At 31.1% G+C, this 14,320-nt stretch overlaps 1 protein-coding gene across 1 annotated transcript; it reads right to left on the reverse strand.

Annotated features, from left to right (window-relative positions):
* Positions 1-790: 790 nt before the first annotated feature.
* LOC129225211 (uncharacterized) lies at positions 791-13,968 on the reverse strand. The gene is made up of 4 exons (XM_054859778.1): positions 13,945-13,968; positions 6,924-7,077; positions 3,254-3,415; positions 791-1,049 (listed from the first exon to the last, which is right to left on the reverse strand). Exons 2-4 carry the CDS (start codon positions 7,044-7,046, stop codon positions 942-944), a joined length of 393 nt encoding a protein of 130 aa, XP_054715753.1. The 5' UTR covers positions 7,047-7,077; positions 13,945-13,968; the 3' UTR covers positions 791-941.
* Positions 13,969-14,320: the final 352 nt, after the last annotated feature.

Genomic DNA, 14,320 nt, shown 5'->3' on the forward strand with positions numbered 1-14,320 from the left:
CGCTGTTGCCATTCACAGAGCAAAATATTTAATTCGCCATCGTTACTCACGTGTATTGGCAACGATATGGTTGATAGCAAGTATTTAATTCGCTTCTTGATTATCATAACGTGGAAACGCGGTAGGAAGATGCGCCCAAAGTGCATCATTTGTGACGTCATAAAGACTACGCCTTGTTTGAAAAATCGGACATTTTAAAAAATTAATTAGAAAATAACTGTTGGGAGAATAAAAAGTATTTTCTGGATCCATGGTTTTTTTTTTTTTTTTTTTTTTTTTTTTTGCTTATTCCATCAATTTTAGTGACTAAAAGTAGTACTTTTGACTGAAAAAAGCAACCCCATTGGCTGAAGAATTATCTTTATTATTATTATTACTAATAATAAAGCTGAAAGTCTTTCTGTCTAGATCTCTGTCTGGATTTCCGTCCGGATCTCTGTGACGCGCATATTGCCTAGATCGTTCGGCCGGTTTTCATGAAATTTGGCACAAAATTAGTTGGTAGCATGGGGATGTGCACCTCGAAGCGATTTTTCAAAAATTCGATTTTGTTCTCATTATATTCCAATTTTAAGAACATTTTTTCGAGCAAAATTATCATAAGATGGACGAGTAAATTACCAAGTTATCATAACATGGAACCGGTAACATGGGCAAGCCAATTAGTAAGAAATTCGTCATCCATTATTTGTAGATATACAGGCAACCCAAAAGACCTTTTAATTTTCTACTACGGGCAAAGCCGTGCGAGTGCCACTAGTATTGGAATAAGATACACCATTTACACAATATTCACAACACTTTATTACTTAACAATGCATTTCAAAACCCAACAGTAACGTCTCAATACATATTTAGCAGCTAAAACACGCACACTAACTAAACATAGAGAAAGACTAATACGTTCTAAAATGTACTACAACTTTTTAATAAAATAGCAATCAATAAGTTAACTGGCACTCCAAGCTATTTGGTGCGATGTAATTCTCATTTTGACAAGCGGGTACAAATTTTCCAAGTGTAGTACAAGTTCCAGGAAAGGTCTCAACCTTAAACAGAAAGATTTTATTAATTAGTCTTTTGCATTTTTTTCATACATTTTAGGTGCAGACTAACAATATATAAGTCGAAACATTTATTAAATTATATTTTGTATTTAAAATCGAATTCCACATTTTTTTATTTAAAACTATAAGTAATACTTACTAAAAATTAGTTTCTTGAGTATGGTTTAAAAAACCATGTAGAAAATATGTATCTGTATTAATTATGATATCATTATCTGTCGATGAAGATGTTTATTTTGAAGTAGTTATTTCTTTTAGCTTTAAGCATTAATTAGCTAAAAATGATTGATTTTTCATAAATTCCTCCCCCCCCCCCCTTTTTTTTGTCGAAACAAATAAAAACTTTCGAAATGAACATTTAAAAGCAATAAATATTGACATTGTGCTAACAATATTTTCTACGCGAAATTTTCAAATGTATACAAGACCAAACTTTTTTTTTCTTTTTACTATTGTATTTAATCAAAATCCGTCATGTTTTAAAACATAAAATGGAATGTACTATATTTTTGGGTTGTTTTATTGTTTAAAAAGGCTTTCAAAAGCAAAATAGAAAATGTCTAAATAATTTTAATTATTTACGAATTTTTGTTTGTTTAACTTTTAAGATACAATGTTTATTTTCAAAACCTCAAAAAACATTTATTTAAAATATGGAAGAAAATAAATGTGGCTTATGTATAAATAAGAGAAAATGCAACTAAACTAATATTTGTAAAAGTTGCGAAGCCTTTGAAGAATTCCTCGATTTAACTGAGACTCTACGAAAGAAAAACTAATGCAGGCCTCTAGGCTACGTGTATTTTAAAATATAGCAAATTTTTTCTGAAGTTTACACAATCATTATTTATTTACCCAACTTCTTTTCAGTTGAGTTTTTTATTAACGAACTCAATTTTGCGAGTTATGTACTATTCTTGTTGCTCATTTACTCCAATGAATTTTAATAATTCCCTACTTTTTCGTTAAAAGTATAAAAAAGCTTAATTAAGTTAGGCAAAAAAAAAAAAAAATCCAAAACAAAAAGTTTGAAAATGTCATAGATTTCCCAAATGGTTATTTAAACATTATAGGGCAAAAAAAAAAAATATTTTTCTTAAAGACAGAAAACAATCTTTTCAAATAAACAGCATAAGCATTCCCACAACTGCTTATATGCTGCTTATGTCTTTCGGTGTCTTCAAAGTGAAACAATAACTTCTATAGAAGTTTAATAAAACAAGGGGGTATTCCAGGCTAGAGGCTTGATATTAAGGTTATTTTACGGGCATAATATAGAAAAAAACAACCTGTAGTTATTTTCACTATACATTTTAATTAGTTTTTTATGAATACTTTAAAAGTATAAAATTGCATAACAGTTGAAAAAATTCAAAGTTGAAGTTGGTGGAGGTTGGGAAAGTGGGGACTCTAAAAAAAAGGCGGCCTTCTGGTTGACGTGATTCCAGACTGTGGCATGATCTGGTGACGTGATCTGAGACATGAAAATAAGGTTAATTCTTATTAAACAAGAATGTAGAATTGTCTGGAAGTAACCGATTTGAAAATTAAAAAAAGTTCACAAAATGGCATCTTTTTGAAAAAAAAAAATTCATTTTTCGGCTTCGTTTTTGAACTTTGTTTTTCTTTTCTTTTTTTTTTTTTTTTTTAATAATAAAAATCAAAAATTACAAAAAACCCTACTTGGAGACCATTTTGATACTACTAAGAAAGTCTGTACCAAATTTCAAGTAAATCAGTCCTTTAGAACTTGAGATATCTTGTCAAACGTATCGAAAAATCTAGTTTCGAGAAAAACGCTTTTAAAGTTTGCAGTCTCATTTTAGCAAAAGAGTTTATTTAAACAAAATTAACTGTAACTGCAAAAATAATTTTAATTTCCATAAATCCTCTAAGAAACTTATTCTTAAAGGTCTAAACTTTGAAAATATGAAGGGGAAAAAATCGATTTTTTTGCATTTCTGGACTAGAATACCCCAGAAAATCTTGTGCATAAGACTTCAAAAATATCATGCATAATATCAAAAATATTTTGCCACGATGACATTGTAATGAAGATAAATTGATACGTGTGCAGTAATTATACATATAAGTATAAGTTTTGAGATAAGAGTAATAAAATTTCATTACACAAAAAAAGTATTCAAAATGTCAGCTTTCCTGAGCATGAATTTTATTTTACTTACTACTTTAATGGATATGGTGCAGGATTTTTCAGCCCTACGGCTCCTGAAAAATGACTCTTCTATTTCAGTCCTTAAAACGTCGTCCATTCGTGCAGCGGTGTTGCTGTTGTCTTCTTGCGTTGTACTTGGGATCAAAATCTCTCTTCCATCAAATAACTGCGACTGAAGGCAGAAATAAATAAACAATTGGTTATGCATAAATATTTTCTGTTCCAAAAAAAATAAAAAAAGCACATCATTACTGAATCTTTTATTCAAGAATCAATATAGAAAAATGTAGCAAAATAGCACTTCGCAACTCCAATAAACTATAGGGGGCGCTGCAGCTACAGTCTAATGGTGAACGAAAAAGGTAAATCAAACAAATGCCGTAATTTATAACTTGATTTGACGCTTTGTGAATGACAGTCATTTTTCATCGTGTTTGTAGCAAGCTTTCTTTTCTATTCTTCTGAAATTAAATTACACCATAAACTGTCCGAAGCCTGTTAATTTACCTTAAAGAAAACACGTGGAATGGAATGTTTTACCTTTTTCGGCAGTATTGTTAATCACCACAAGGTAGCGTATTCGAGCTCTGGAGTTGCGGCTAAGTATTTGGTTTGCTTTCCTAGTGTACTGTATGGTTTGAGATCTTATGCGTTACTGTTCGCAACTATGAAATGTCAACAGAGATGCAAATCTGATGCTTGTAACTGCTGTTTTTTATTCATTTTGGGTAATTCTAACCATATGTGGTTAAACTACAAATACCTACTTGTTTTTGTTGCAATTTCCTGTGATGTAATGTGAACGTGTTTTGATGGCACAATTATGACAGCTGATGCTTTAGTTACCTCCCTTGTGATCCCTTTCAATTTTTATAGTTTTTTTTTTTTCCTGTATAATCTGAAAACATGAGATCTTCGAATTTTCCTGATATTGTCAGATAATGTTTTTTCCAGGATCTTAGGAAATATAAAAAGTGGAGAACGATTGCAGAAAAAAAGGCTACTCCTAATGTATTCTTTTATGCATTAAAATAAGCATAGTAAATTCTACTTTTGTAATATAATGTGAAAATTATCACGCATAAAAAAATGAAATTAATACAAACACTTTTGTGCGAGTATGTTTGACATTTTTAATTTGTCTTTTTTCATGCCAATCTTGCAATATTTTTTTTTATATATAAGCAAAGCCTTTTAAAACGGCTTTTCTCACTTAGTAGGAATACTGAAAAGGTGATTTTTGTCAGAGAAAAATTTAAAATTTGAATCTCAAAACGAGTATGTAATTTCAACTTAAAAATAAATGATTGACATACAAAAACAGTAGCTAAAACTATGCCATTTAGAAATATTTATCTTTAATTGATAAATTTTTCGTTAAAATATGTGTTTTGTGATCAAAAGTGATGCAAACTTTAGGTGTTTTAACATATTATCTCACTAAATACTATTGTAAACAGTTACTTATTTGCTTAATTAGGGTTATGGTTGTGACATGCATTTTTCAGTGCTCTATGAATAACAGCTAACTCACAAAAACTGTATTTTACCGTTAGAAAATATTTTTAATACCTTTTGATAAAAACCAGACGCCAAGCTCAAATTACTTTATGAAATAACTTAATATTAAAGTAAATATACAAAGGAACGTTCCACGGGTATCTGACTGACATCCTCAAAGCAAAATGCCAAATATTTTGTAACATTCAAAGCAAAATAAACATTATTTGAAAGATATTATTCCTTAGCTAATTATTTTCTTAATCTAAAGTTTATCGCATAGTTGCCTTCCCCAAATACATTTTAGATATTTTATGTTAGGTCAGTTATTTAGGTCGAATACCTTGTTTTTAACATTATTCTAATCACCCAAAATGTATTTTGAGCATTCAATTATATTTTTAAATTCAGCTTTCAAAAAACACTAAGCTAGGGGATGAGATCTTGTGGATTATGTATTTTTTGCTTTGAATGTAACAAAAAACTAATTCTGTTTGTCACGTTTTTCCGCACTAGCGGTGTCGTTGCTGTTCTGTGACGCATGTGTTTCCGGTTTCCATGTCTATTTACTTTGCTTCATTCCATTTTTGTTCATTTGTCGTTCGGTCTACATTGTGTGGACTTTTCATTCTTCTTTTATGCAAGTGGGGTGTTTCGGGTGAAGGGGCTTGCATTTGACAGCCCCGAAGCAGCTGTTTGCTGAATTTTTAACTCTATTTTATTACTTTATTTGTTCTTTATGCACGTTGTTGTCGTTTTACTCATTCCCTAGTACAAAGTTTTCGACTGCTTTTTTACAAAAAAAAAAAAAAAAAACTAGTTATTTTGCTTTGAAAATGACAGCCAGTTACTTGTGGAGTTCTGACTGCTTTTAGAAACTATGATGCATTAGATATAGATTAGATATATATAGATAAAATATGAAAACTTTGTAATTTACTGCTTTAAATAAAACTTTCGAGGGTTAATCATATTTATGTTGTTTTAGTTTGCAGGTTAACTCGGCAGATATAGAGATCCCCTCTGCAGTGAGAGTCGAAATGTGCATTCATGTGCTTTATCAGAAGAGGAAAACTTAAATGGGATTAAAAGCTCATCATCAATACACCGCGTTAGTCCAGTAACCGGAAGACATATTTGTTTTGAATGAAGAATCTTACATGTACCAAAAAATATCTGTGATTCCTGTTTTAAAGTTATACTGAGCAAATTAATCAACAGCTTGTTTTGATTAGAAATTTTTGACATCTGAAAATTTGAGCAAACTGACGAACAGCAAGGTTTTTATTAGAAAGTTCTGCAGAAGATTATGTCGACTGAAGATTATTCAAAAAAAAAATATTATGGATATATATACTTGAGCTAGTGGAACATAAATTCATAGAATCAGTTAAACTATTATATTGTTCACGGTTTTATAACCATATAAAAGACAAAACAAAACTTTGCATTCAGTATTTAAGAAAAAAAATGGAAAGTTGCCATTCAATGTGTTTTTAGCTAATGATGATTTTGACATTGAAGTTGCTATTGAACAAGTGAAATATTAGACATGGTGAATATCAGAAAATTATGACAAATTTTACTTTCCTCACCACACAATTTCATATTGGTGCTTCCATAGTTCATTTACTTACTCTACACCTTGTCTTACTATTAAAATTTTACAATGCATTTTTACCAACTATAAGAAGTTTCTACTAACTAAGTTAATGGTATTGATCTACTGTATTTTTTACATCACTTATTTAAAATACCTTGTCCTATGTGTACACATCTATATGAAGTTGTATACTGCACTTTCTACATAATTATAGTACACCGTCATAACCATAACATTTTTTTTTTCTCAGAAACCAAAAAAAGAAAAAAAATTATCAATTTAACTGTAGATAGCCAAAGAAAAACGTGTCTCATTTTACGCTCAATTTTCTGTTTTGTTAAATTTTTCTGCAATGGCAGAAAATTAACATAAAACATCAAAGAAAAAACATGGCTTCTCCAATCATATCATGACCGTAACAACTGTAAAACAACTAAATTTAATAATGGAGCATGGTTTTAACTGAGAAGCAAAGGAATGGCAAATTTAAATAATTATAATGAAAATTCTGCAGCTATATTTGCAAAGCTAAATAGAAAAAAAATAGAGGCTTTTTTTTTTTTAATTTTCCCCTTACTTTTGGAACAAGGAATCCATTTCGGAAAAAATCCATTTCTTTTGCAGAACCTTGTATTTCTTCATCTTTTGTTGCCATGACAGTTCCAAATAAAACAGCAATAAACGTGCAGATGAAGAGCATAGTTACTTATGTTTCAAAATATCACAGTTTTCTGTAAATTATATAAAAGAATATATTACCGTCTGAACTTTATAATTGCTAATTAATTTACGTATGCTAAGAAACAAATAGTACGCCTGAATCGAAAACACATTATTATCGAAACAATAATTCAGAATATTTTACATAACTGTTGAGAACATTTCCCAAACAGAATGGGATGTAAGCATAAATTTAAATTGAAGCTGTAAGAAGCAAAGCGGTGTAATTGGACGTTTTGAACTATTCAGTTTAGGCATTCATGTAATGGACTGTAGTTTACTGAATATATTCAGTTTAGGGTTTCCAATCCCGCACCAATATCAGTCCCACGGGATTTCGGGATTGTAAAGAGCTTATCCCGCGTTAAAAAAGTCCAAGGCGTCTTAACAAAGCATCGCTCGTATGGGATGGGAAAAGATTTTTGCGCAAAAAGTAATGTGCTTGATAAAAACGCGTGATGTTGTTAAACAGCAATTGGTTTTACTGAGATTAAATAATTGTGGACATTCAGCAAAAGATCCCCATAAACTCCCCCACCTAATAAAATAGATTTTTCTTTTCTTATGGAAGGTCATGATAAGAGTGTTTGCTCATGGAAATCCTTTGGACAAAAACGATGTGTGTTTGATTTGCGTATTACTCTATCCAATTTACCTTGCCTTGTTGCTTCATTAACGTTGGTTTTTACATGAGTGCATTTGATTCGTCACAACAGGGGGTGAACTCTGACTGGGTCGCAGGCTCAATAAAAGTTTTTGAATAATTTCGCTAATTTTACCTTTCACTCGAGTCATCTAGTGTTTCATCTAAAATACTGTCACCTCTTTTAGGGTCATGCCGAATGTTGAAGATTGCTCAGTTAATTCATCCAGCATTATTTTTTCAAGGCACCACCCACATTTGTATTATTAGCTTCACGGTGACAAAGATATCGACAGGCTCTTCCTACAGGTTAGAGAACAAAAATGAAAATGTCAGGCTTTTCATTGCTTTCGCCGGAAAAAAAAAATATATTGTGCACTTTTAGCAAGTGAAACGTTTCGAGTGCATTCCTTAAGTTTACAGAAGCGTTTCAACATTGCATTCACGCTACCCCAGCGAATTTTGCACTCTGTAAAACACTTTCTAAATTTTGTATTCTGTAATACACTTTCTCAATTTCTTCTAAAGCTGAATTTTCTGGATTTTAGTATTTAGTGATGGTTTTTGAAAAGGCTTATAATTTTTACTCATTTTCGCATTTGCTGGACGTATGAACAATGAAATCTCTAAGGCGAATAAAAATTCATTCTCAGAAAAATACTATATTTTATTGTTTTCTTGAATGGTAAATCTACCGTTTATCATATATGTGAAAGTTTTTCTTGCTCTTCTTGCAGATAGACGGGAAGGCGAGTAAAATTTCAGATGATACTTGTAAAAATATTCGTTTTATTGATGGCAAAATTGTGAAACGTTTGCATGCAAAATCTTTGGGGGATCGAAAATCCTGCAGGATTAATTCCGTTAAATATCATGCGGGATCCCACGGGATTCGGGATCGGGATTGAGGAATTGGAAACCCTAATTCAGTTACACGCGTTTTAAGTTCAGATTCTAGATTTTCTTTCACTGATTTTTTCCCCCTAAACCATGCTGTATAGCAGCAGCTACCAGGGCTACTAGTACGATGTCCTGCTTCAAGACAGAGGAGAGCCTTTCCTACCATTTGTACGGGTCATAAGCAAATTTCTGATTTTGGCATTTGCATCCCTTTGCTTCTAGCTGCAACAAATTAAAATGGAATAATACAATAATAATCATTATTATTGTATTATTCCATTTGTTATTATTATTGTATTTGTTATTAATTATTATTATTAAAACGAAATTCTATTAATTTATTTTTATAACTATTCTTCATCGATTTAAAACCTGCACTGCAAATAATCAGTACACATTTAAAACACTTTAAGTGTTATAGTTGCTTCAATATGTGCTAAAATGTATTTCGAATGTGTTCTGTACAAAGAAAGTAAGCTGAAATGTTTTACTAATCCATTCCGTTACGAAGAAAATGTTCCAAAAGTGCACCGAATGTGTTTTTCTGGGAATCTCTATTCAACCGAAGTTTGGGAATACACTTGAGAACACATCGCGTGCAGATTTGAGCGTGCTTGTGAAATCACTGCTTTCTTTGCTACGCCATGTTTGTAAACAATCTGGATCGGCCGCGATCATTTTCGACATGTTTTTGAATGCACAAAAGTTACGCCACTTACTTATATTAATGTTCTTTACAGATAATTTTTGTATTTGTAACTTTACTGAGCTTCATACATTTGTTTTAAATAAACTAATAATTTATCATACCGTTTAAGTTTTGAAATAAAGTGAAATCCTGTGTTTCAAAACTGTGTGGTTACGTTAAGATGAACGTTTTACGATTCTAATCCTGATGTTTGACGATTGATTTAGGGCTGCAGTCCTTATCATTAGATTTAAATTTTTTTAAGAACATCGGAATTGCAGGTTCAAACAAGGGCTCCTAAACTACAGATTATGACCCAAAAACATTTCTAAGGAAATTCGAAGGGCATTTCTTACGCTATTCAATTTCCATCCGTAAAAAAAGGAAAACATCTCTTTCATCTAAATGCTTTTTATAAGTTCTGTCATCTACTTTTTGTTTTTAAGAAAAATTTCAGGTGATTTTATTTTTCTGGCTAGCAATTTTTTGATACTTTAGTACTGTTGCTTGTAAACAACCCATAAGATCGATCATCTTGTGCACAGCTTTTTGGTTTAACAAACCGAAAAAGAATGCACCGCTGGAGGCTCTACGGTTTAGATTAGGTTAAACTTGAATATGATCTATATCTACCACAATAGTATGAATGAGATTCGAACTTAGGTCCAGGGATCAAGATTCTTCTAAGTAATGATGTTTGACAACATATATTGTTTAAAGTTTCATATCAATTAACTTTATCTTGAATTTTGAGGATAAAATATTGCGTACCATTTAGTATCTTATTTATGGATAATTAATTTTAATTATCTGTTGCATTTTAAAAAAGACATAAAATTTGAGTTTCAAGATTGATGTTTTTCAGAAATTTTCAGCAAAGTATTGTTCGAATTAATAATCTGAGTTCAAAATATTAGCTGACAATCTTTTTAAGTATGTTAGTCCAATTTCTGAAATCATTAAAGCAATTAGAGCAAGCAGGGTCCCTTAAATAAATGTGTGTTTTGCGTACGTACAATACATGTATCTCGTGTTCTTAAAAATGAGGTCATGACACAAAAATAGTTAAACCCGCTAGTAAAAAATAATTCTTAATAATTTTTTTTTCAATCCCACTTTTTAATTTGCAGTGTGATAAAAAACAGGCGAATAAAAAATTATCCCCCCCCCCCTAATATTTCTTTGTAAAACAGGTACAGCCTGATAACGTAAACGCAAAAACAAAAAATATTATGTACTAGCTGCGTGCCCGGCGTTGCACGGGCTACGTAAAAAAAGAAAGAGATGTCCAATTGATGTTTTTGCATTACTCTGACATCAGTTTCTAAAGCGCTAAGGAGTAAATAAATACGCGTAATGCAAGGTTTGCGAAACACCAGTAGAGCATATTTTTGGCAAAAATCTCTTTAAAGTTAATCATAGTTAACAATAATGCAAGTTATGCGTATTATCAATTAGCACAAAAGATAAAAAATACATGCATTATCAATTATAATCTGTGCTCACTTTAAACTGAATTAAATCTGATAGACTATATCTGAAACATTTGTATGTACAATTACGATCAGCTTTTTACATAAAATGACACATACTTTTTGGTTGCTTACGTGAAACTAAAGCACCAAGACTTAATAAATACCAATTAGCATTAATTTAATACCAAGTCATCAGATTCGAATTAAGCTTTAGTTAAAATCCTTAAAAACAATATTTTCGTTCAACTCTGTTTCACTTAAAGAAATTCAAACAATCTTAATTTCACATGTTCTTTTAACAATACAAACTGTATTTCAAAAGTAGAAACAGGAAGGAAAAAGAGAGTTATTACAATTCGAAAACTCACCCATGTGACGGGAAAAAGTCCAACAAAATAAACATAATTAGTCGCACATCCTAAATGTACCAAAATATGAGGTCGGAGAATAATAAACTTACACTACAATCAATAAACATAGCTAAAGAAACAACTTTCATATGCTGAAAAGAGTTAAGAAAGTTGAATGTAAAAAATTAAAAAAGGACAGACGATAAAATAAAGGCTATGTCCGAATAGGGCAACCAATTTTAAACTAATTTAAAATGAAATTCTAGATGGAAACGTTGTTTTAAGATTTGGACAGCAGCCAAAAAATCTCTTTCAAAACAATTATTAGAATTTTACTTGCTCGCGCATATGCAAAATGGCAACAGAAAAGAAATAAAAATTCCTGAATAACGTTATGTTAATTAACGTTTTAATTAATATCTCTGCTAATTAAAGTCGCACAATTACGAGATTGGTCCTATTGTTTTCTTTGGAAAATTTAGAATTGATCGGTATCTCGTTTGACTCCCGATTCGCAGTGGTTCTAGAGAAGATAGATCTTCAGACAGACCGACAGACAGACGGACGCGAACAGATTTTAATATCATAGTGGACATATATATTTAATACGAAGAGGTTAACTAATTAACTTCATGCTATTATGCTTGGATTCCTACAGGCTAACTAATTCACATTCGTGCTATTATGCTTGTATTCCTACAGGTTAACAAATTCACATTCGTACTATTATGCTCGGATTCCTAAAGGTTAACTAATTCACATTCATGCTATTATGCTTGGATTCCTGCAAAGGAATCTAAAATTAGAGAAGTGTATTACACATTTAGAGTCACAACAATTAGTGAAAAAAATTTTTGTAAGGTTGTCGCTGAAAAATATCACCGAACAAAATCTATTTTTAAGGTTCAGTCATTCAAGATAAACTTGAGCCAGGCCGGTTAACTTTTCGCCACTTCCAACTCTTCAGCTTATTTTACTTTCCAAAAAAAAAACCCTAGTACTGCCCTCTCCCCGCAAAGTTAAGAAATAAGTTTTCTAATATTTATTTTACGTTTAAAAAAAGTTGACAATATTGCTCACAGCCAATTGCATTATTCAGTAAATCTGAAATTTCTGTTTGGAAGCTATTTTTGAAGTTGTAGAAACTATTTTTATTACATTGTGAAAACCCTATGCATTATTATAAATTATAGAAACCTTGTGATGTAGTGAAGTGCAATAGGGGGAGGTGGTAAACATTTAGAAATTTCGTTTTAACTTTATTTTGCTGCATTCAAGTTGCACTACTTTCACTAAAATAATTTATTTTACATCCCATTAATGATATGCCTCAAAGTTATCCTAAACGGCAGGATAGCTTTAAAGCAAGATTGTAATTCATTTTAAATAAAATTAATAATGATTATTTTTAGGATAAGTATGCAATATTTTAGAGGTATTCCTTCGTTTCATACCCGAAAATAAAATGAAACTACAAAACATGATCGAGGCAGTTTAAATAGAGACATTGTCCGGTTTGACTGTAAGCATTCCTAAACCAATTGCTTCTATTCAAATTTTCACTTGTCAAAACGTTTTGTCTGCTCTAAGTTAGATTAACAATACAGTACCTGAAGCAAAAGGTTAGGAAATCATGTCTTATTAGTGTCAAAAAAATGATGAAAGTTTTACAAAGCATGTCATCTGAAGATTATTTAAACTACTCTTCTAAATCAAGACTTCCTTACTTTGCTATGGGATGCGCTGTTGCATGACTTCAAGTTTCAAACTCCTTCGGACAAATTTTTTGCTGGTGTTTGTTTAATCACTCAAAAATAGTGATTAATATGCAATTTTTTTACTTTGTATTTATAATTATTAAGTAAGGGTAAGTATTAGTAAATTCAACTTTGTTAGTATTTTGTTTGTTAAAGAAATAAATTTAATAGTTACTAAATATTACAGAATATGCAGTAGTTGGTGCAATCTCACATCTACCCTGTCACTCACATTCGCCAATAAACAAAATGACGTAAATTTTTCCAAAATAACCATACTAGAGGAACTAACGGGCTTTTTAGTTATTGAAATACTTTTCTTAGTGTAGTATCCAAAGTATGGTTTCTCTGAAAAACAAACATAAAAATCATTTAGTCTGGTTTGTCGAGAGACATTTTAATCAATTTAAAAGGGAGGAAAATGTCAGTTAGCACTTTGGTTATAGTTTGATTTGCTTGTTTTTCTGTCTGAACTTAGAACTATTCCGCATATTTTATTATTATTATTTTATTAGTTTCAGGAATATGACCAACGACGGTTTCGTGCCGTATGGCCTGCCCGTGACTTTTACTGTCTCTTTGGTAGTTGATGAATTTCTGTCTAAACTTAAGTTGTAGGCCGTTTTTTTTTTTTTTTTTTTTTTTTTTGGTATCTCTAGATGAAAAATGTTGAGAAGAAAATCGGCAATGTACAGTAGGCTCTCTATTTAATGACTTTCGAGGGACTACAAAAAATCGTCTTTAAATAGAAAGCGTCCTTAAATAGAATGCTTTTAACACTATAGTGGATCATATGGGACCAAGAAAAGCCGTCGTTGAATAGCGAAAGTCGTTAAATAGAGTGTCGTTAAACAGAGGGCCAACTGTAACTACAATTGCATTAGTTTCACTTCATCATAAATTGTCTTAATACACACGAAATATTTTTAAATACACTTCCTGAAACAAAAAAAAGAAGAGGAAGTCCCACGGCAAAAATTAACAGCAGAAATTAAATCTAACTCCAGAAAAAATTTGCGAAAATCATTTTTGAATTGCATGAATTCAAAAGGTTGTGTTACTTACTGTTTACTGAAGTCACTGTTTGGGTGCTGAAAACTAAATCTGCTACAAGTGGTAGCTCTTTTATATGTAAGGAATTTCAAGAGTCAATTAGCAAGGTACTTCCGCTTAGAATCCTTAAAACTTTAGTGCAATATATAAATACCATTTTTCATCTAATTGGAGGAAAGCTGGCTGGAATTGGTCGACCAAGTAGAGTTTAAAAATGTTTCAACGTATGACGGAAAGGAAATTGAACTGTACTGCAATTTCCGTTGACGATATTTTAAAACGTCACTTTTAAGCATTCCGACTAAAATGCTAATGCAAAATTCGTTATGTAGTTGAGAAAAGTTATTTTTATGTGTTATATTGAATGCTATATGTTATGTTTTTCATG

Source organism: Uloborus diversus, chromosome 6 (genome assembly GCF_026930045.1).
Source record: "Uloborus diversus isolate 005 chromosome 6, Udiv.v.3.1, whole genome shotgun sequence".
Lineage (NCBI taxonomy): Eukaryota > Metazoa > Arthropoda > Arachnida > Araneae > Uloboridae > Uloborus > Uloborus diversus.

Excerpts from the sequence above, each read along its gene's own strand:
- LOC129225211 (XM_054859778.1), bottom strand. The coding sequence starts at position 7,046 with ATGCTCTTCATCTGCACGTTTATTGCTGTTTTATTTGGAACTGTCATG. Across the intron at positions 3,416-6,923 it reads ATGGATTCCTTGTTCCAAAA|TCGCAGTTATTTGATGGAAG; the intron begins GTAAGGGGAAAA and ends TTCTGCCTTCAG. Across the intron at positions 1,050-3,253 it reads GCACCATATCCATTAAAGTA|GTTGAGACCTTTCCTGGAAC; the intron begins GTAAGTAAAATA and ends TTTCTGTTTAAG.